Source organism: Quercus lobata, chromosome 4 (assembly GCF_001633185.2).
Source record: "Quercus lobata isolate SW786 chromosome 4, ValleyOak3.0 Primary Assembly, whole genome shotgun sequence".
Taxonomy (NCBI): domain Eukaryota; kingdom Viridiplantae; phylum Streptophyta; class Magnoliopsida; order Fagales; family Fagaceae; genus Quercus; species Quercus lobata.
In genome coordinates, this window is record NC_044907.1 from 45,381,685 (window position 1) to 45,404,670 (window position 22,986).

The 22,986-nt window shown below is 38.3% G+C and overlaps 1 protein-coding gene across 2 annotated transcripts; it reads left to right on the forward strand.

Annotated features, from left to right (window-relative positions):
* Positions 1–3,549: 3,549 nt before the first annotated feature.
* Positions 3,550–21,056, forward strand: LOC115986611 (protein NRT1/ PTR FAMILY 5.10-like). Of its 2 annotated transcripts, XM_031109808.1 has the most exons (4): positions 3,550–5,028; positions 5,181–5,398; positions 12,486–13,027; positions 19,987–21,053. In XM_031109808.1, exons 1-4 carry the CDS (start codon positions 4,911–4,913, stop codon positions 20,777–20,779), a joined length of 1,671 nt encoding a protein of 556 aa, XP_030965668.1. In that variant the 5' UTR covers positions 3,550–4,910; the 3' UTR covers positions 20,780–21,053. The 2 variants fall into 2 exon arrangements, with proteins under 2 accessions (XP_030965668.1, XP_030965669.1); XM_031109809.1 differs by lacking the exon at positions 3,550–5,028 and having other exon boundaries at positions 5,314–5,398; positions 12,469–13,027; positions 19,987–21,056.
* The last annotated feature ends 1,930 nt before the right edge of the window (positions 21,057–22,986 follow it).

Here is a 22,986-nt window from a genome sequence, read left to right on the forward strand (position 1 = left end):
ACATAAAGGAAAAGGGTACTGGCTTTGTAATAAACATCATCAGCAACAATAATGATGAAGACACAAAAAAAGAGGACATAAAAAATGCTTAGATTAACAACTTGTGTTATATCATACATTTACCAACAGTAAATTAGGACAAAGTATTGTACCTCCTTTATCAAAATTATCTTGACTGCATATGAATAACCTGCATGCAAAATTTCCTTAGCAACCAAAAAGAATAGAGGATTTTAGTCAATTTGACATGACTAATCTCCTCAATGAGAGAAAAGATATAGTGTTGGTTTAATATTTCTAATGATCTTTATTTCTACACTTTGTTCGTATAAAATACAGCCATGATATGGATTACATCCGATTGAAAATAATTCAAATAGCAAAGTAATTAGAATTAAAATAGCTAAAACAATTGGCTAATGAGATAATAACATTCTAATGAGTAATGACAACCATCGTAATCACCTAATCTATTCTACAAAATAGAATGAGTTTATTTCAAATCCAACTATTGTTAAGTAAAGGTTCAATTCCCCATTTCACTCTATAATAATATTAAATCAATCACAGGAACCAATCAATACAAGGGAAAATACAAGATCAATTAAGTAGAGGATTGAGTGGGAACCTATAGGTAGATCACTTTTGGAAATATAAAACCACAAAGAAAATTTCAAACAACAAAGAGTAGCCCCTTTCTCATTAAAAAATAGTAATAAGCAATATACCAATCAACACAAACTCAGCAATGTACCAATCTTTGCTGAGTTACTATTATCTATCAAATCATTAAAAAAAAAAAAAAACATTTGAGAGGAAATTAACTTGGTCAAAATTATACAAGTTGTGAACATATTTATCACCTCCATATTTTTTTCCATCTTTTAATCAGTCATGGATAAAAGCAATCCGATTTCTTTTCTCCACCATGCTTTCCTCTTCCAGCTTTGATTTTTTTTTTTTTTTTACCAAAAACAAATACACTTCATCTGCCATGTACAATACCCAACAATAAGTAGAAAATTTTCACAGGATAAGACCCAATTCCAAAACTCAAAATGAACAAACCCAACAAAGATAGAGCTTTAATTAAAAAACCCACCAATAAAAAATTCAACACCCTAAAGAAAAACGATTTAGAAAGTAAAAGGGAAAAAAACATCAAACAAAAGAATAGAGCACAAAAGAAAATGGGATTTAGAGATTTTTCAACTGAATCATCCAGGTTCTATCACTATTTATATACTGTGAGAAGAGGAAGACAGGAAGGAAGGGAGACAGAGAGGCTTCCGTTAGAAGCGAGAAAGGCTATGAAATAAGTGTGAAACCGTAGAATAGAAGGTGGGGAAGGGGAAGGAACTGAAGATGGGGAAGGGGAAGGAACTAAATGTGAGTTTTATCTATACTACCATTTTAAGGAGCTTCCTTCGTTTGGGATCCTCTCTTTTTTGGTTCAAAAATGCCCTTACACTCTTATGTTTATGTAGAGACAAAACTAAAGGACAATCAGGTAAAAATATAACTTTAACTCTTACTAAAATATTGCCTAAAAAATAGGGTTAAATTACTTTATCCACTTATAAATTAGATTTTCAAAATAAAAATTATATATAAAAAATAAAGACTATTTTTTTTTGTTATAAAATAAGACCACTGATCCCAATGTTTTCACTAAACCAAAAATAAAAGTCCCATCGCACACACACAAAGTGCGTGTAATGAGACTAGTGGTAGAATTAAATTTATAAGAAGTTGACTTTTTTTCTTTTTTTGAGAAAGTATAAGAAGTAGACTTTATAGTGGAGATAGGGCTGATAAATATTTTATATTTATTGATATTTTGAAGTTGTTAAAAACTATTTTAAAATTTGTAACTTAACGTGAGCATAATAATATTAAATGTTAAGCAATTTTTAGTATTATAGCATATATGTTATTCGTTAAACGAGGATTAAGAAAAAAAAAAAAGTCAGGTGCTGTGCTGAAGCCTGACTGTTGATGGCTACCACTCAAAAATCAAAATTAAAAAAAATGAATGGCCCACCTCTTTCATTTTCCACCACACATCCTAGTCCAACACTTCAATCACTTCATATACTTCCAGTAGTTCTACACTTCTACGGCAATACCACTCTTTGAAGTTTTCAATTTTGTCTTATTTTCACTTCTCCGTTCCCAGTGCCAAACTCTCTCTCTCCTGCGTTTCATTCTCAAGAACAGAAAATTTCATCTTTTCACCACAGCCAAACTTTTACTCACACTTGGAACCATCGTATCAGCTGTCTAAAAAAATTAGTCTATTTTACACCCAAAAAAAACTTTTTATTTTTTATTTTACATTATTATTTTTACAAAATATTTACATCAATTTATCTATTATATATATATTTTTTATTAAAATAATATTTCTCTTGACTTTCTCTATTATTTCCCACCTACTCCCACCTAACCCTCCATTCTCTTTTCTATAAGTCATAATACACGCCCTTTTTTGGTCTTTATCTCTATCTCTGCCTCTCTTCTAGTCTTCTTCTCCTTTTTTTTTTTTTTTTTTGAGAATCTTTTTCTTTCCTCTTCTTCTTTTACAATTTGAGTTTTATGCTTTTATTATAGATGATGATTTTGGGTTAGGTTTGATTAAGGGCAGTGATTTTGGGCAGAGAAAGCAAAATTTCGGTTTAGATTTTTCTTCCTCTTCTTCATCATCTTCTTCTTTCTATCTTCTTCTTCTCCTTCTTCTTTTTTCAATTTCGGTTTGATTATTTATATGAATTTATATATGAGTTTGATGAATTTGGATCTAGATTTAGAACGATTTTGATGATTTTGTGGTGTGTCCGTGATGATTTTGGGTTGGGTTTCCTAGTGAGTTTTGATTGATTTTGAGTTGGGTTTTCTAGTGGGTTTGTCTTGATTTTGAGTTGGGTTTTCTAATTGGTTTTTCATTGATTTTGGGTTAATTTTCTGTGCTAGCTGGCAGTGTTTGGTGGTGGTCCTGGGTTTGGTGGTTAGGTGGTTATTTTCTGCTTCCTTCTTATTCTGTCGCACTGGGTTGTTGTAGACGTTGGGAAAGATGCTGGTTGTTGTAGACGTAAAGGAAGAGAAGTAGTTTGATAGAGGAGAGAGAAAAAAAATAAAAAATAAAAATCATTTTTACATGAACAGTAACCGTGTATATATATATATATATATATATGCACGGTTACTGTTCATTTGCAAGGCCGTGGTGTATATTTGCACATTTTTATAAAGACGGATGTGGGTGTTTTTTGGGATAAAATGCGCAAAATTGAACATTTTTTGCATTTTACACATTTTTGCAACCACTAATATGGTTGCTCTAAGAGTTTAGAACCTCTGTAGTTTGGAACCTCATTCAAATTTAAATTGGAGTGTAGGAATTGGTGTTGTCCATGATTGCTACACAAAATTATCATTTCAAAGCATTCACATCAGTGGATGCAAACTTATCATCTATTTTACACCAAAAAAGCTACTTTTTCTATTTTACACACTTATTTTTACAAAACACCTACATCAGTTTATCTATTTTACATATTTATTCAATAAAATATTCATTCTTTTACAATTTTTTATTATTTCTTCCCTCACTGCCCCTCTCTTTCTCACAGACCCAACACTACCAACGATCACTCCACACCCAACCACCATCATCACCACCCAACCACCATCATCAAGGAAAACCAACCCACAAAACAAGAAATACAAGATAGACATGGTCAACCTCAAAGGAAAACACCCAAAAACCAAATGAAAATTACAGAACCCAGAAGAGAGAAAGAGAGAGAGAGAGGGAGAGAAAGCTTCACAGTAAAACTCAAATCAACGCCGCCGTTGCACCACCACAACAAACCAACGTCGCCAAAAACCAAATCTAAACCCAGCCAAAAACCCAATTCCAAACACAAACCACCGTGAAACTTATACCCATCAAACCTAAGACCTACGATGAGCTGCTACCCACGACCCCACAACTCTACAACCCCACAAACCCAATACCACCCACATCCCCACCCACCCTAAGTCGATCTTGAGAGAGAGAGAGAGAGAGAGAGCTTTGTTTGATGATTGGCGTGGCGTGGTTTGATGATTGGTGTGGCATGGACTGAAATGGCGAAACCCAAAAAGGTGAGAGTGAGAAGCAAAGAGAGTGAGGTGGACTGAGGTGAGAAATGGCGAAAGCCAGAAAGGTGAGAGTGAGAAGCTGAGAGAGTGAGGTGAAGGAGAATCTAAAATATTAGATACATGATCTACAGTAACCGTGTATATTTGCAAGTTGCTACATGCACGGTTACTATAGCAACTTGCAAATATGCATTTATATGCACGATTATTATAACAACTTATAAATATGCACATTTTTAGAAGTATTGATGTGAAACATTTTTTAAGCAAAATATGTAAAAATAGTGTATTTTTCTATTACACATAACTTTACCTCCACTAATTTTGAACTTGGGGCAGTACTTTTTTATTATTTTATTTGTAATATGGGTAATTATTCAATTGAAATCACACAGCGTGCTTCTCGTGGGAGTAGTATAATAAAGTACAGTTAACCCTGACAACTGTTTAAAGCAATCACATTCAGCCAAAGTATTTTCCCTCAAAAAAATAAAAATAAATAAACACACATTCAGCCAAAATATAAAACAAATAGCGAAAGCGATTTTTTTATTTTTTATTTGAAAGAGGAATTGCTGTACAGCAAAGCGACCAACCAAGTACAATGATTGTCGGAGTAAGAAGAGTAGATAGAAGCAACACTTTTGCTCTCTCCCTTTCAACTTAACTCTCAAATTTCGTTTACCAAAAAAAAAAAAAAAAAAACTCTCAAATTTCAAAGTGGGGTTGTGTGAGGTTGTTAACTTTGTCGTGTGGTTTTAGAAATGTCCATTGAAACGCCACTGCTATTAGACACAGTTGCAAATGCCGTCGTTGACTACAAAGGCCGGCGAGTCCTCAGATCCAATTCCGGAGGTTGGAGGTCTGCATGTTTCATCATAGGTAAGAAAGAAAGTCTCACCCAAATCAATTCAGCAAAGTGAAAAATCTCTCAAATAATTAAGAAATGTGATGATCATCTCCTTTAGTGTTTTTTGGGCATAAAAATAGTATTATGTATGAATATGATGGTTTATATTATTATTATATATTAGGTGTGGAAGTGGCGGAGAGGTTTGCATATTATGGGATTAGCTGCAACCTGGTCATGTACATGACTGAGCAGCTGGGGCAATCAACAGCCACTGCAGCCGAGAACGTCAACACTTGGTCAGGAACGGCATCGTTGCTTCCTCTTTTAGGAGCATTCGTAGCTGATTCTTATCTGGGGCGCTACCGCACCATTATTATTGCTTCTTGCATTTACATTCTGGTGCGTATATCTCTCTCTTCTTCCTTAGGCTATGTTTGATGGGAGTGAAAATAGAGAGTATGAAAAATGAAGGAGAGAAAATATGAGAAATTTTAGGTGAAAAGTGGGAGAAAAGTATCAATTTCATAGCAGAAAAACTAGCAAGTTGCAAAGATCTCATAGGCAGCACAAGGGCATAGGCACTTGTTTTCCAAATAACTCCTGTAGCAAACCTCAGACAACCATTGTCCTGGTCTTGACTTTTCCACAAAGGCTAAGTAAGAAGGACATGGTTTGTGTCCACATTAGTGCACCGACAGGGGCGTAGCTACGTGGAAGGGTGGGGGCCATGGCCCCCCCATTTTGAATTTAAAAAAAAAAAATTTTTTAATATTTTTAAAATTTAGTCTAAAAAATAAGAGTTGACACTCCCAATTTTTTTCTTTTTTTGGAAACGGAAACATGTCATTTAATTAGTTAGAAAAATCAGCATCTTGGTACAAAGCTTCCCTAACTATTGGAGGAACATCTTCCATCCAATACAAATCTTGACTAATGTTTCTAGGAAAATGAGCTAACTCATGAGCAACTCCATTCCCCCCACGCCTAGTACATTCAATCCTAACGCATTGTAAGTTCCTAACCAAATGATGAATATCCCCAACAACATTCCCAAGCAAAGAAAAATCATCCTGCAAAGCCGAAACAGTTTTCATGACAGAAGAATTATCCCCTTCAATGACAAGTTCAGAAAAGCCAGCATCAATGGCAAATTCAATAGCTTTCCGGCATGCAAGAAACTCAGCCTCCTCACTAGAAGATACCTCAGGACCCTTTGCTGCCATGGCTGCCATAACCTCACCTTTTTCATTCCAAAAAACTACACCAAAACCTAAACTGTTAAGAGCCGAAAACAGAGCTGCATCAAAGTTAAGCTTGAAGATTGAAGGAGGAGGGGGCTGCCAGGTGTCCCGAGAAGCTTGCCCTCCATGTGATGGTCCCATTAGTACAGAAGCAATCCGAAACTCCTCCAAAAACTCTGTTGCCCGATTATTCAACTAGCCTGGATCATGAAACTTACCCCCATGCACAACCCGATTTCTTTGATTCCAAATCAGCCATGCTTGAACTAGCACAACCTCCATATCATGAGACTCTACCCGCTCCATTAAGTATTCCAGTAATTGAAGCATATCCACCATACCTGACCCACCTTTCTGCAGAATTTTTAAGCTACCCGCCACACATCTCTAGCCGCACCACATTCCCAAAGCACATGGACAACTGATTCCGGAAACCTCAAGCAAATTGGGCACATCGCATCTGCAATAATCTTTCTCTTAGACAGATTCAATTTTGTTGGTAATATTTCATTACAAGCTCTCCACCCAAACACCTTTATTTTGTTGGGAATTCTAAGCTTCCAAATTGCAGGCCAAACCTCCTTTCCAGCACAACCCCGAGAACTCTCAGCTACCCTTCCTTCGCTCAACACTTTCCTAGCCACCTTGTAAGCGGATTTAACAGTAAAAATCCCCTTCCTTTGGTGCATCCAAATCATACAGTCCTCCACATGTCTTCGGCTGAGCTATATTCTACAAATAGCTTCTGCATCTTCTTTTTCAAACATATCCATGATAAAATCAGCCCTCCATGCATGCAAGTCTTGGTCAATTAATTCAGCAACAGTTGCCTCACGAACTTCATCTTCCACTAGATTTAGAGGTCCATTTGTTGGATAATTTGGTATCCACCCTAGAATCTGTATTGAGTGGCCATTTCCAACTCTCCAGCAACATCCAGACTTCAAAATAGGAAAAGCAGCCACAATACTCTTCCAAACAAAAGAGCAATTTGGCAACTCCTTAGCAGCAAAGAGAGAAGTTCTTGGAAAATATCTAGCTTTGAGGCATTGGAACACCAAAGAATTATTATCATGCAGAAACCTCCACCCTTGTTTAGCTAGCATTGCTAAATTAAAGGCCCTTAGATCTCTAAATCTCATTCCTCCCTTCCTCTTTGATAGCGTCAATTTTTCCCACCTCTTCCAATAAATTTTCCTTTCATTCCCCACCTGTCCCCACCAAAACTTAGCACACATTGCATCCAGCTCATCACAAAGTTTCAAAGGGAGTTGGAAAACACTCATAGTGTAAGTAGGAATGGATTGAGCAACTGCTTTAATCAGAATTTCCTTACCGGCCTTAGACAACATCTTTCCCTTCCACCCCTGCAACTTTTTCCATATCCTATCCTTCAAGTATGAGAACGTATGATACTTTGTTCTCCCTACTAAGGTAGGCAGCCCTAAATAGGACTCAAATCGGTTCACTTCCTGCACTCCCAAAGTCCTCAGAATGCCTTGCTTCTGACTGGCTGAAGTATTGCTGCTAAAAAAGACCGAGGACTTTTCCAAGTTTATGCACTGGCCTGACGCATTAGCATAAGTCTGAAGCATCTTAGAACCTCCACTTCATTTTAAGTTGCCCTGCAGAATAAGAGGGAATCATCTGCAAATAATAAGTTAGGAACTTTCAGTGCCCCTTTACAAATGGAAGCACCATGAATTTTGCCATTAGGTTCTGCTTTTGCCAATAAAGATGTAAATCCCTCTGCACATAACAGAAATAAGTACGGTGAGAGAGGGTCTCCCTGGCGGATTCCCCTAGACGGAGTCACATTCCCATAAGGCTTTCCATTAAGTAGAATAGAGAATGATGTGGTGGTAACATAGGTCATCACTCTCTCAATCCATTTTTCTGGAAAACCCAACTTTTGCATAATGCCCTGTAAGAATAGCCATTCCACTCGATTATATGCTTTGCTGACATCCAGCTTCAAAACCAAAGCACCTGTTTTACCCTTCTTCCTAGCATGCATGGAATGCAAAACCTCATATGCCACAATAACATTATCTGTAATAAGTCTACTTGGCACAAAAGTACTCTGAGTGGGAGAAATAATATCAGGAAGCACTTGTTTTAATCTATTGGCAGGGACTTTAGAGATAACCTTATAAATGATATTACAGAGGCTAATAGGTCTAAATTCAGACATTTTCTCAGGATTCTTCACTTTAGGGATAAGCACAATATTGGTATGATTTAAATTTGGTAACATAACTCCATTATTCAAAAAATCTAACATAGCGTTCACTACATCATCACCTACAATATGCTAGAATTTTTGATAAAACAAAGCATTCATACTATCAAGGCCAGGTGCCTTTGTTGGTCCCATCTGAAATACAGCTTCCTTGATTTCATCAGCAGTAAAATCCCCAGAAAGCATCTCCTGCATGTCTGTAGTTACTCTGGCCGACATTGTACTTAAACACTCCATTTAATGACATGATCTTGCAGAAAAAAGATTATCAAAATAATCAACTGCAACTTTGGCTATGTCCTCCACCTCCTCCACCCATTGCTCTTGTGAGTTCATGATACCCTTTATATGATTCCGTCGCCGTCGTTGTGAGGCTTTTGAGTGGAAAAATTTAGTATTTCGATCCCCATGTTTCAACCATGCAACCCTAGATCTCTGTGCCCAATAAATCTCCTGTTTCAACAAGAGATCATCCAATTGTTTACTAATTGCCAAATACTCCACCTTACTTTCATCAGTAGTGACAGCTCTATTAATTCTATCAAGTCGATTCTGAAGGGATTTAATTTCTTCCTCCTCAGGTCTAGTCCTTGTGTCTCCCCATGCCTTTAATTCATCACCACATGCCCTAATTTTTGCATGCACATCTGCCAAACTTGAAGCCCCACTTCCTGCCAAACTCCATGCTTGCTAAACCCGAGTCTCACAGTCATCCCACAACAACCAACATTCTTCAAACTTAAAACTCCGATCAGCTCTACGATGTTTCTGTCTGAATTTTTGAACCTGGATAGCAATAGGAAGATGGTACGAAGCATGAGGAAGAAGGTGCACTACATTACTGACCTGAAACTTCTCAATCCACCCCTTCGTTGCCACAGCTCTATCAAGTCTTAATTTAGTATTTGCATCACCTCGTCTCTTGTTAGTCCAAGTAAAAGGATATCCTTTGTAACCAAGGTCTTCTAATAGACAACTCTCCAAGGCCTCCCGAAACTCATTAATTTGGGAGTTATGTGGCTTCCTTATGCTTTGTTTTTTTGAAGAATGGAGTATAGCATTGAAGTCTCCAAAGCATAACCATGGACCCTCCGCAAAAGTCTTCAAATATTCCAATAATTGCCAAGACTTATGTTTTTGTTGTGTCTTTGGCCAACCATAAAAACCTAATATCATTCTTCCATAAAAAAGCTAATCCACCACCAGCATCTGGATGCTTAACAATTATTTTATTCTGAAAAGGCAAGTCACCGTAAAGATTATTAAAATCCTCTGTATCCAACTGTGTCTCCATAAGAAAACACACCATGGGGGCTTGTTCTCTCACTAATTTGTGAAGACTACGACCTGTCCAAGGGTTCCCAAGCCCTTGGCAGTTCCAACTTAGGATCCTCATTGCTCCCGGCAAGGGTGGCTCTCCACCCCCGCCGATAAAATAGTTCCAACATCTCCATCTCCAACCTTTCAACGCTTAGGCTTCCTAAAATCAAAATGGTCACATAGCTCTTCCTCCCTAGTAGAAACACTGCTTCTTTTTCCACGGGTAGGCAGTTGCAAAGCTTTAGACATTCCTCCAACCCCAAAGTCCATTCGGTTAAACCTTGTCCAAGTGGATTTGGGCTTTACAGAACTAGGCCCAACCATCTCCAATCTCTGATCCAGTCCACTAGCTTCAACTCCAAGCCCGACTTCCTTAGTTTTACCCGTTGCCACCTCAATAAAATCAACCCCAGCTGGCTGCCCTGTCACTTCTCTCATCAGCTCCACATCAGTACCTTCACAAACTGGATCTGAAATCAGCTGTAAAGAATTTCCATCTTGCACGTCGTCTGTTCCGCCCAACTCCACGTTAGCATCTTCCTGGAAAGTAGGTAGTTCCCCTAGATTCTTGGATTCCACTTCAACTTGTTTACTAGGGTTTGTATCTTCCACACCCGTCGCTAGAAAAGTCCCTTGCACTGGACTGTAATTTGTAGACTCCCCTAACGTTTGTTCTTTCGCAGCCCCAGCCCTACCATAGTTATTTCTTGATGGGAAAGAACGTGGACGCCCTCCCAAAGCTCTTAAAGACTCCCCATATTAATAATCCACCTCCCCACTATTCTTACTAACAGCAAAATGCTTTACATCGTGCCCTAACAGACCACAATAATGGCAGAACAGAGGTAAACGTTCATACTTAAACGTTACCCAACTGCGAGCCCCATCTGAACCAGCAATGAAACCTCCTCTCCGCAGCGGCTTCCCAATCGGCACAACAACTTTAACTCTCATAAAATAATTCAACTCATCTTGTCGTCGCTGCCCTTCAACTTCTTCAACTCTACCAATTCTATTACCAACTTCCCTTGCAACTTGAGGGGAAACCATATCAAATGGTGCACCCCATATTTGAATCCATAGAGAAGCATACTCCAATCGGATATTCCCTACTGTCATCCCCTTCTACCATCTTTGAAGCAATAATAATTGATTGTCAAATGACCAAGGACCATCTTGTAGAATACGTGCCGTGCCATATCAAACTCTGTTTTAAACTTGAATTGGAAGAGATTCGGACCCACCTCAATAATCTGTAAACTGTTCTCCAATCCCCATGCCCTTCTCAATGTAGTCTTTGCTGCACGTTTATTGAATGGTTTACATGTTAAAAACTTCCCAATAAGACTCAAGCTACAACTCTCCATAGCCTGCACTCTGCCTTCATCGAAGATAGGGATAATCTCCTCTTCATCAGACGTTAGTTTCATATTACCCAACCCGTCAGCCACATCATCTGCCATACTACCAAGATCACAAAAGAATGAAAGGAAAAAGCAATACCCTTAGACCTAGGTCAAGGGAGGGAAGGCTCGTGAAACACGAGAGAGAGAACTCTACGGCTGGGAGAAAACCCTAGCATAGAGAGCTGAAACTACACTCCCAAATTTTTGATTTAGTGTAATGATACTTTTAAAAAAAATAATTGGTTTAATAGTTATAAAGACATAACATTATTTTTCGCAATTATATTTTTAATTGTAAAATATAATCTTATATCTGTTAAATATTTAATAAAATTTTGCACCAAACATGTTTGAATCTATATCTTTTTCAATCTGTCATGTGACAATTAACAAGTCATTGACTCATTAAAAAAATATTGTCACTAAAACTACACATGAAATGTCTCTTTAGTTGCCACATAATAGATTAAAGCAAGATAGTTTCAAATATATTTGGAGCTTAATTTCTTCTTCCAAGTTTTAGATCATTTATGTTTTTGAAAATTTTATTAGTTCAATTGAAAGATTATTTTACTTTAGTATAAAATTTAATAATTTGTATAAAAAATGAAACTTTTTAATAATTTTACTATAAAAATGGTAAAAATGAATTTTATTTTATGAAAGATTGCTATCAAACATAATTGTGATTGAAAATACTAAGTTTTTTTTTATTTTTGGTGTGTGTATATATATAACCTATCAAATAAAAAAATGTGTGAATATAATAATAAAAAAAAACATTTGTATATATGTGTGTGTGGGGTTATCTTAATAAATATATTAGTGTTGCAACTTGGCTTTTCAAACAAAAATTCCTGGCTCTACCCATGTGCACCGATCATGTTAGGATATGGATATATGTTTGCATCCTAGTGTCCGGCGTAGTTGATGCACTCATATAATCCCAACCCATGTAAGAACTGCCCACCTTTACCAAAGAAAGGAACAAAATGGAGAGTATTGCCAAAGTTGACTCAGTCCTCTTCCTCAAAAATGTCAAAAGCCTTTGCATACAAGAACTCTGCTAGAGATTATTAGTACATTTTCATAGAAACAAAAGGTTTTTCAAACAACACACGGTTTTATGACAGGATAGCATCAGCTTTCAAAACCAAATCTTCCCAAACTAAAGATTAAATATTTCGGCATTATATTTTAAACTTAGGCGTTTTTTTTTTTTTTTTTTTTTTTTTTTTTTTTTAACTAACCATGACTTAGATTGGGATTAATCACAGGGACTAGGCTTGCTGACTCTGTCAGCTATGCTTCCTTCTATCAGTACCTCTAATTACGTGGGCAAAAACAAAGTTACATTAGCTTCTTCCGAGCTCCAAGTGAATTTATTCTTCATCTCTCTGTATCTAGTAGCAGTTGGGCAAGGTGGACCTAAGCCTTGCGTTCAAGCTTTTGGAGCTGACCAGTTTGATGGAGAAGATCCGGTGGAATGCCAAGCCAAAAGCTCATTCTTCAATTGGTGGTATTTTGGACTATGTGCAAGTAATTCTGTGGCAATATTGATCCTAACCTATGTACAAGAAAACCTTAGTTGGGGCCTAGGATTTGGAATCCCGTGTGTTGCAATGGTCATTGCCTTAGGTGTCTTCTTGCTTGGTGCTAGAACTTATCGATATAGTGTCAAAGAGGTGAAAAGCCCATTTGTGAGAATCGGTCAAGTGTTTGTTACCGCAATTAAGAATCAGCGGGCTAAACCATCAGAAATAGCTATTGAAGAGGAAGCTTGCAGAACCTTGCCACAGCATAACTCTGAACAATTCAAGTAAGAGAGCAATAATATTCAGTTTTATTTTAAAGACTTACTACCTGTTTAATATTGTATTTCTTGTCCCCCAAAAAAAAAAATAGAAAATTTGTATACAAATACGATATAAAGGGTTCAGGAGGTTAACTTGTTTTTTTTTTTTTTGAACCTTGATTGGTATTCATTGATCACGAAATTGAAGTACAACAGAGACAAAGATTACAAACTACCTATTGACTACCCAGACTTAACATTTGGACCTATCAATAAGCAGTACATTCTGAATTATAGGTGGAGAACATCCAAACCACGTTTGAGATATCTCTGTGCTCCTGGTGATTTGAGCTATATTGTGCGCTGCTCTGTTGTATTCCCTTTTCAGATGTTTCACACTCCAGCTCCTAAAGGACGATAGCATGGTGAGAGCTCCTTGTCGGATAATACCAAAATCAGCACCAAAAGATCTAGAATTCAGTGCTTGGACAGCTATAGCTGAATCAGATTCAAGTATTATTCTAGACAGCTGCAACTCACATGCTAGCTTTATCCCTTCCTCAATAGCGTAAGCTTCAGTTACTTCCACAGTGTAGCAGGCAGGTAACAGCCTTCCTCTTGCTGCAACAACAACACCCCTGCAGTCTCTGATAATCACGCCCACACTAGACAACATACCATTCTCAGACGTTGCTCTGTCCACATTAATTTTGCACACTTCAGGTGGGGGTGCTGCCCATCCCACATTAGGAGCCTGTTGCTTTAAGAAGCAGGCAGCCATGGCCCCATTATACTCTCCCAGCAAACTTTTGGCATACTCCCAGATTTGTGAGGAAGGCAAGCATTGCCCATCATGGACTGCTTGATTTCTGCTATACCATACTGACCAAGCAGTTATGAAGAACACCTCTAGGTCATTTGGCATGCCAGCCTGGAGAATGTGCAAAGCCACCTCCACCAAGTCATGGTTTTCGGCCATTATATTCACTGGGTAGGTTTGCCAGTTCCACCATACCTCTCTGACCATTCCACACAAGAGTAATGCATGGATAGTGATTTCCATTTCTTTTCCACAAAGGGGGCATAAGCCATCAGTGTTAACTCCCCTTCTTCCCAAATTTAGCATAGTTGGGAGGCCATTCATACATGCTCGCCAAGCAAAAATTCTGACTTTTGACGGAAGCTTAAGTTGCCACATCTTCTTCCACAAGGGAGTTCTGAAATCTCCATATGAGCTCTCACCAGTCTCAGTCTTTTCCACTACCGGTAGCGCCACATAGTAAGCGCTTTTGACAAAAAAAACTCCTCGTTTGTTACCAATCCACACAATACTGTCATCAGGGAGGCTATAGCTCAACGGAATGCTGAGGATAGTTTCAGCTTCAAAGGGTAAAAATGTGGCTCTAATCAGGCCTGCTTTCCATCTTTTTGTGTCAACATCAATTAAGGAGGAGACCATGGGGAAGTCATCAAAGTCAAGTTGAGGGGAACATACCTTGTGTGTGGTTGGGGTGGGGTGCCATTTATCCTCCCATATGTGTATCAGCTTTCCATTTCCAACTCTCCATCTAGTACCACGCCTTATGACTTCCAAACTATTATAAATACTTTGCCAAGCATACGAGGGGCTACTCCCTAACTTTGCTCCCATAATATCACAACTCGGGTAGTACTTAGCTCTATAAATTCGGGCAACTAGAGTTGATGGGTTTGTGAGTAGTCTCCAAGCTTGCTTTGCTAGCATAGCTAAATTAAAAGCTTGGAGATTACGAAACCCCATACCACCTTGAGCCTTTGATTTACACATTTTCTTCCACCCTACCCAAGCCATTTTTGCTTTCTCCTCTTTTTGACCCCACCGAAAATTCCTCATCATCCCCTCTAATTCCTCACATAACCCCTTTGGTAATTGAAAACAACTCATCGTATATGTTGGGATTGCTTGTGCCACCGCCTTAATTAGAATTTCCTTACCACCCATAGAGAGCATCTTTTCTTTCCACCCGGAGAGCTTTTTGTGTACTTTCTCTTTTATTTCTGCAAAAACTTGGTTCTTGGACTTTCCAATAACTGATGGTAAGCCAAGATACTTACCATGTCTCGTATCTTGCATCGGCCCCAAGATGTCCAGCATTTCACACCTTGTTTCGTGTGGAGTGTTTTGGCTGAAAAATACCGAGGACTTATCTGCATTAATTTTCTGCCTTGATGCTGCCTCATATTGCTGAAGAAGCTCAACAAGTTTGTGACCCTCTTGTCTTTCCGCCTTACTAAAAAGGAGGCTGTCGTCTGCAAAGAACAAATGAGTGACTTTGGGGCAGCCCCTGCATATGGAGATTCCGTTGAGCTCATGAGAGTTGTTAGCATCAGCAATAAGAGCCGAAAAAGCCTCAGTACATAGCAAAAAAAGATAGGATGAGAGTAGATCACCTTGTCGGAGCCCTCTTGATGGCACAATGCATCCATGTGCTTCCCCATTTATTAGCACAGAGTATGAAACAGTGGTTACACATTTCATAATCCAGCCAACCCACTTTTCATGAAAACCCAATCTTTTCATATTCCCTTCCACAAAATTCCATTCAACCCTATCATACGCTTTGCTCATGTCGAGCTTGACCGCCATAAAGCTCTTCTTTCCCTCCTTTTTGTGATCTAAATAATGCATTAGTTCAAAGGCTACAAGAACATTATCAGTTATTAGCCTTTCAGACAAAAAAGCACTCTGATTTTCTGATATTATCTGGGGCAGAACAGATTTAAGTCGATTAGCAAGTGCTTTCGATATAAGCTTATAGACAACGTTACTCAAACTAATAGGGCGAAATTCCTTCATTCTGGTTGGGTGTTTAATTTTTGGCACGAGGGCTATGTTGGTTTTATTGATATCAGCTATGGACATGTTAGAGTTAAGCACATTTAGCACCATGTTTGTTACATCAGCCCCAACAATTTTCCAATATTTTTGATAGAAAATAGCTGACATACCGTCTGGTTCGGGCGCTTTTGTTGGATGCATTTGAAAAAGAGCTGTTTGAATTTCCTAGGCTATGAATTCTTTGATGAGGCTTTCATTCATGTCTGCAGTTACCTTGGCTGGGATAAGGTGGGTCACCTCCTCAATTCGGCTAGGAAGCGATGAAGTGTATATATCCCCAAAGTAGGATAATGCTGCAACTGCAATACTACTCCTATCCTCGCACCATTGCTCATTTTCATTCCAAATTCCAGTGATTGTATTCTTTTTACGTCGCTCGGAGGCACGATTATTAAAGTATCTAGTGTTGCGATCCCCTTCACTCAACCACTGGACACGTGATCTTTGTGACCACCAGGTTTCTTCACCATCTAACAGCTTTTTAATCTCCTTTCTAAGCTTGTTTATTTCCTTCCCATGCTGCCCATCTTTATCTCTTTTGGTTAATTCAGTTAGAAGCTTCTTTTTTTCCTGGATCTTTTTGGGGATGTTGCCATACACCTCACTACTCCAGCTTGCCAAGGTAGCCTCACAACACCTAAGCCCTTCAACAATGCCTGCTGGACTTCGTGACACAAGGCTGCCACTCCATGCCTCATCGATTACCTCCTCACAATCAGCTCTTCTTGTCCACATTGCCTCAAAATGAAATCTACGCTTTCGCTGAAGACTAACTACATCTGATTCCAAGAGTAACAGTGGGCAGTGATCAGACGCTGTGTCCGTTAAATGGTGAACTTTGGTTCTTTGGAAGTGATTAAGCCAATCCATCGTTGCAAAAGCTCGGTCAAGTCTCAGATAAATTCTACTCTCATCCTCTTGTTGGTTACATCATGTGAAGGCCGGCCCACTATATCCCATATCTTTGAAGCCACATCTATTAACTGCACACCGAAAGCTATCCATTTGCTATTGAGGCCGTGTAAGGCCCCCTAGTTTTTCCTCCGCTAATAGAATCTCATTAAAGTCTTCCAAGCATAACCACGGGAGCTGAAATTGATTGTTTAGAGTGGCTAGAAAATTCCATGATTCCTTTCTTCAATGTGTCTCTGGATGCCCATAGAACCCAGTCAATCTCCACTTAAAGCCTAAACTTGCCTCTGTTACTACAGCATCGATATGGTGCTGTGAGTAGCTTTTGATTTCCAAGTCTACCTCCTTTCTCCAAAATAACGCTAAGCCTCCTCCTTTTCCTTCCTTCTGAACATAGAAGCCATTCGCATAATCGATTTTAAACTTCACTCTCTTCAACCTTGCGATTTTCATCTTCGTCTCCTATAAGAAGACGATTTTGGGATCTAAGCGTCGCACAAATTCCAGCAACGCATTCACTGTCCGGGGGTTCCCAAGCCCCCGGCAGTTCCAGGCAAAGTTACTCATGGCCCCCGGCGGTGCTGCCTAGCAGCCACCGCCGATCCAGTCAAAGAATTCCCATTCTTCGTTGGTACTTCCTCTGCCCCACAGACCTTTTTATTCACTCTATTCTCCTCTGCCTCCAGTATTTCTATCTTTCCCATTCTTTTAGTCCCCACTGCACCCTCCTGGTCCATTATAGAGCTTTCACCCCGTGGGCCTTGCTCCATAGCCAATTTTTTCAGCCTGCCCTAACCTCTCTTCTGTCCATTGCAGCTTGGGCCGAAGTCTAAATGACCAATGATGCCAACATCATGAAAATCGGTCTTGGGCTTTATTGGGCTTGTCACTTCCCCCTTTTCCTTTCTTTTTTGCTTTTGTTGGCCCATCACTGAACTTGCATCTCTAATGGCTTTTTCCTTTTTCTTTAACCCGTATGTCAGCATTTTCTGCGAGTCACCGGCGTTACTTCCTATCTACATATCAGGTTCAGCTTTTTCCGAGTTGTCCCATCTAGGCATCTGTCCATCCATCTGGTTTCCTGACTTGTCCAAATCACCTTGAGCCACCCAATTTTCTGCTTTTTCCATCTTGTGATCTGCACCATCAGTGCGACCACCTTCACTGGACTTCATCAGCGTTTCCCTTGTTTCCTCCGTCGGTGTCTGTGACCGTTCCATTCCTGCCGTCCCATTCGAATGGTTGCTACTATCATTTCGGGGTTTGCTTCTTTCATTGTTTCCTTTATATGTGCCGTTGGCCCTAAGCCAATCACCATACTGGAGTTCTTGACTCTGTGCATCTATTGGTACTGTACAATGTCTAGCATCATGACCAATCTTTCCACAATAAAAACATATTATAGGCAGCCTCTCATATTTGAAGGTGACTCACAGCCTTGTTCCTTCCAGACTTGTGATGTACCCACCTCTTCACAGAGGCCTGTCCACCATCAGCTCTACCCAAACCCTCATAAACTTAGCCTGGTCAGAATGCCAAGATCTTGTGTCGGTCTCCACATACCTTCCCAGCTTGCTTCCTATGTCTTTCCCAGTGTCTTCTGACATATGCTCAAAGGGCAATCCCCAAATTTGGACCCAAAAAGGGGAGTGTATAAACTCCATGTTTGCTGCAGTCAGTCCCTTATTCCATCGCCGGAGAAGTAGTGGGTTGTTATCGAAATTCCAAGGGCCATTTTTTTCCACCCATTCCATCTGATACTTAGAGCTGAATTTGAATTGGAGAATGCCGTTACACACCTCAATGATTCTGAGGTCTGAGCCCATCTTCCATGCCGATCTTAGTGTGCTCTTCAAAGCACGTTGGTTTTGCTGCTTGTTGACCTGTAGCCTACCAAAGAGACTTAGCGCACATTCCTCTAAGATTTCTGGTCTACTCTGGTTTGTGATCTGAATGTCTTCTTCTTCTTCCTTAGTGAGTTGTAGATTTTGGAGGCTATCTAGTATTGTTTGCTCCATCCTAGTTGACTGAGGTTTGGCCACCACCTGTGGTTGGCGGCGCTGCCAAAAGAAAGAGCCCTAAGGGAGGAAGATAGCTCTTACCATAGAGAGAGAGAAGGGACTCCTACCAGGGGAGAGAAAGGTTTTTCTGTGTTAGATAGGAGGTTAACTTGTTGAAGAGATAATACTTGGAGAAGAAAATTAAAACCTTATTCTAACATGTAATAAACATATTTAATCCAAAAGCTTATTTATGGGTTTCGACCAGACATAATAAAATTAGACTTGGACTTAATTAATAAGCCCAAAAGAAAAATATTGGTATTAGTATGGCTTTTGTACCCCTAAAAAAATTGGGTTGACCCAAATCCAGACTTGCTGAAATATCTGTTCGGGTCGATCTGCAAGTCACATGGGTCAACTCTTTTTATTTTCAAAGGAAAAACTTTCGCTTACTTTGGCTCTTTGATCCTGTGAAAAAATGTTTTGGCAGTTTCACTTCTTGTTTTTTTTTTTTTTCCTTTCTATTTTAAGCTCTTTTCTTGTTAGGAACACTTATAGATTCTTTCTTAACATAGTGGAGCCTTGAAGACTTCAATTTAGTGAACCACAGACTATGTACACTTAAAATTTTGTGTATTCTCATAAAAAAAATGTGTTTTATTTTAACTTTTACTTAAGAGTGTTTTTATTATTTATTCACTTATTTGTATTGAAAAGAAGACAGTCAATTTGATCAAATTTCATTTTTACTTATTATTATTATTATTTGCATGTGAAAAAAAAGGTCAAACTAGATTGACCTGATCCTAAAAAGAATGTATAAGGGTTATAGCTTATAGGTTTTGCAACACATATAGTACAACCCATTGTTGACTTAAACCCAATCTTACCTAAACTCGAAAACATCGAACTTGAACACAATTAACTTGACCAATTCGCTAGAGCTAGTTTGCTGCGTAAACCATTCATTTTACCTATGCTCCACTGAATTAGCTTGGGACTTATAGACAATTTTCTAGAAAAGTATCAGAATTTTGATATATTACTAATTAAAAAACGGTCATACCACTTGTTTCCCAACTAATAATGAACAAGTCTTGCTCTTCTTTCAGATCAAGAAAACAAATTTTAATTCCTTTTTTAGATCTAATCTCCTTTTATAGAATGATTTGGATCCACTAATGTGACAGGTTCCTTAACAAAGCCTTGCAAGGCAAGGTATGTACTATTAGTGATGTTGAAGAAGCAAAGGCCGTTCTTAGGCTTATTCCAATTTGGGCTACGAGCTTAGGTTATGCTATTGTGTTTGCACAAACCTCAACTTTCTTTACCAAGCAAGGGGCTACTCTTGATAGAACAATTTTTCCTGGCTTTGAGATACCAGCTGCTTCACTACAATTCTTTATCGGCCTGGCCATTGTTTTTTTCATTCCTGTATATGATCGTATTTTTGTTCCTATAGCAAGAGCTATCACCACTAAACCTTTTGGAATCACAATGCTACAGAGAATTGGAACTGGGATGCTTTTATCTATCATTTGCATGGTAGTTGCAGCTCTAGTTGAAATAAAAAGGCTCAAAACTGCTAAAGAATATGGGTTGGTTGATATGCCAGATGTGACTATTCCAATGAGTGTGTGGTGGCTTCTTCCTCAATATGTTTTGTCTGGAATTGCTGATGTTTTCACCATTGTTGGGCTACAAGAATTCTTCTATGATCAGGTCCCAAGTGAATTAAGAAGTGTTGGTCTTGCCCTCTATCATAGTATTTTGGGGGTCGGGAATTTTTTAAGCAGCTTTCTTGTCTCTGTCATTGAGAAGGTGACTGGCGGGGATGGAAAAGGTAGTTGGTTTGCTGATAATCTTAATCAGGCACATCTTGACTATTTTTATTGGCTACTTGCTGGAATTAGTGCAGTTGCATTTACTGCCTACTTGTATTTTGCAAAATCTTATATTTATAATAGGCCAAGTACAATTTAAATTTAAATTCAGTCACTTTGTTGTAAGTAAATTTAAATTGTATTTAGGCATGTGAATGCTCTATGTTATTTGTTAAATTAAAGTGAAAAAGAAGAAAATCATTGAAAAAGAGAAAAAAAAGAAAAGAAACAAGTGGAAGGAAAATGATAATGTACTAAGACATAATATGTTGGTTCCTTTCCCTTTCAACTTTCAAGGTCATGAATTTTTAAAGTTTGGGTATAGTTTTGTGAGGATACATTTGTAATGGGCTTGGATAGGCTAAACCTATTTTGAATTTAAATGTTGCTCCAAATTGGTTGATTTAGATTTTTTCTTATCTATAGCCTATTTACCTTGAATGATAAATTTGTAAAAGTTGATAAAACGTGTCAAATTTCAAGTTCTTAGTAGTTCAATTTGGTCTCTCAATCATTAATTAAGTTAATTTAGTCCCTTCACTTCCAATGTCAATTGATCCTTAGTTTTTCTCACCCTTGACATTGTACTGTTTTGGAAAGTTGAGTGAATAATTGACACAATCAATGATTGAGAGATCAAGTTGAACTTTCTCCAATACTTTAATATTTTTTCTAATATCTTTCCTTGGAAGAAATTCCCATACATGACATCTTATATGCAATGTTAACTATCTTATGAATAGTCAGCGCATGAATTTGATGCAAGTGGTTTCAAGTTAGCTCAACTGATAAAGTCTCTAATGGTTGAATAAGAGATATAATGTTCAATCTCTATTTACGCAAAAAAATCAATCGGTGTCTTGATCTTATGATAAAGAGCATAATTATTAGAAACAAATGTGATAGGTTGAAACTTTATTAAAATATAAATATTACCCAAATGCTCTTAAGAAAGTCAACATTTTATATAAGCTTGTGAAAAGGCTAAAGGTGCAAAATTTTTATTCTTGACTCACAGCTTGATGCTAATTGATGTTATTAGGAGGATTTGATATATATATATATATATATATAGTTTTTTTTATATGTATAGTCCCATTATGATTTTTTTTCCCCCCTTCAATGATCTAATTGGGAATCCATATTAAGGTCAAATAATCCACTCTTGTAGAAGGCTTAATATAGATTAATAAAAATTTTGGTTTGGAATTTGCGATTCTCCTTCTAGCGGTTAATGTTGCTGAGTCCAAGCAACTCTATGTAGTGAAGTACTATAGGTGGTGAAGCTTAGAGCCTAACCTAATGTACCAACAGGGGGGCTAACCGAGCACCATGATAGGGTGAGACCATGGATCCTAGCCCAATGATGGTCTTTGCTGTAGTTTAACACCTACCAAGGAGATTCAGAACAATGGTACACAACCGAAAACTTAAGCAAACCATGGAAGAACTAGGGGAGGGCCACAATCCAATAGAAATACACCCAGCAAACCAGAATAGATAACGCCTAAATTTAACAACTGTGGCCTCTGCATTAAAAGGTGTTCCCACCTACCAAGGGCTACATTTATTATTGAATAACCAACCCAAGCAATACTTCTCACCCAACAATCCACTTGCCTCCCTAAAAGGTGGAAGAGACACTTAATGGGACAATTATCTCTTAATCTTCACCACACCATCTCACTACTGAAGGGAGGGATTACTAGTATAAATAAGACCCTCCTCCACCTAAGAAGGGGATCTAGATCCCTAAGAAGGGGATCTAGAAAAGATCTAGAAAAACACACACACACACACACAGAGACACAAACAGAGAGAGAGAGAGAGAGAGAGAGAGAGGTGTAATCCATTGTATGATCCTATACCTCAGCCAAGATGAAGAGAATAATAAAAGCTAATTCATATTAGTTCCAATTTGTGTTTGTTAGCTCTTTTAACCTGATTGTCAACCTAGTTTTCCCCTATTGAAAACTATTAGCTCATATTCTATAAATTAATTGTGTCGACCATTTACCATTACCTTGGGGTATTTGGACCCACACAATTACCTTTGCTACTTTGTCCAGACATAGGAGAGAATGGGCTAATTGAGTGATACTGCCTACAAGTATGCAGTGTGACTTGAATGACATTTAACTTCATGGGTCTAACATGAAAGAAAAGGCATTTTGCATGGTTAGGGAATTAAAGGTTTGCTAGGGCTATTACAAAGTAGCCTGTTTAGAGTTAATGATTTAGGGTTGATTATAATAGTTTCATTGGTAGCAAAATGCGAAGTAAAAATGTCACTAAGGAGGTTTGGTA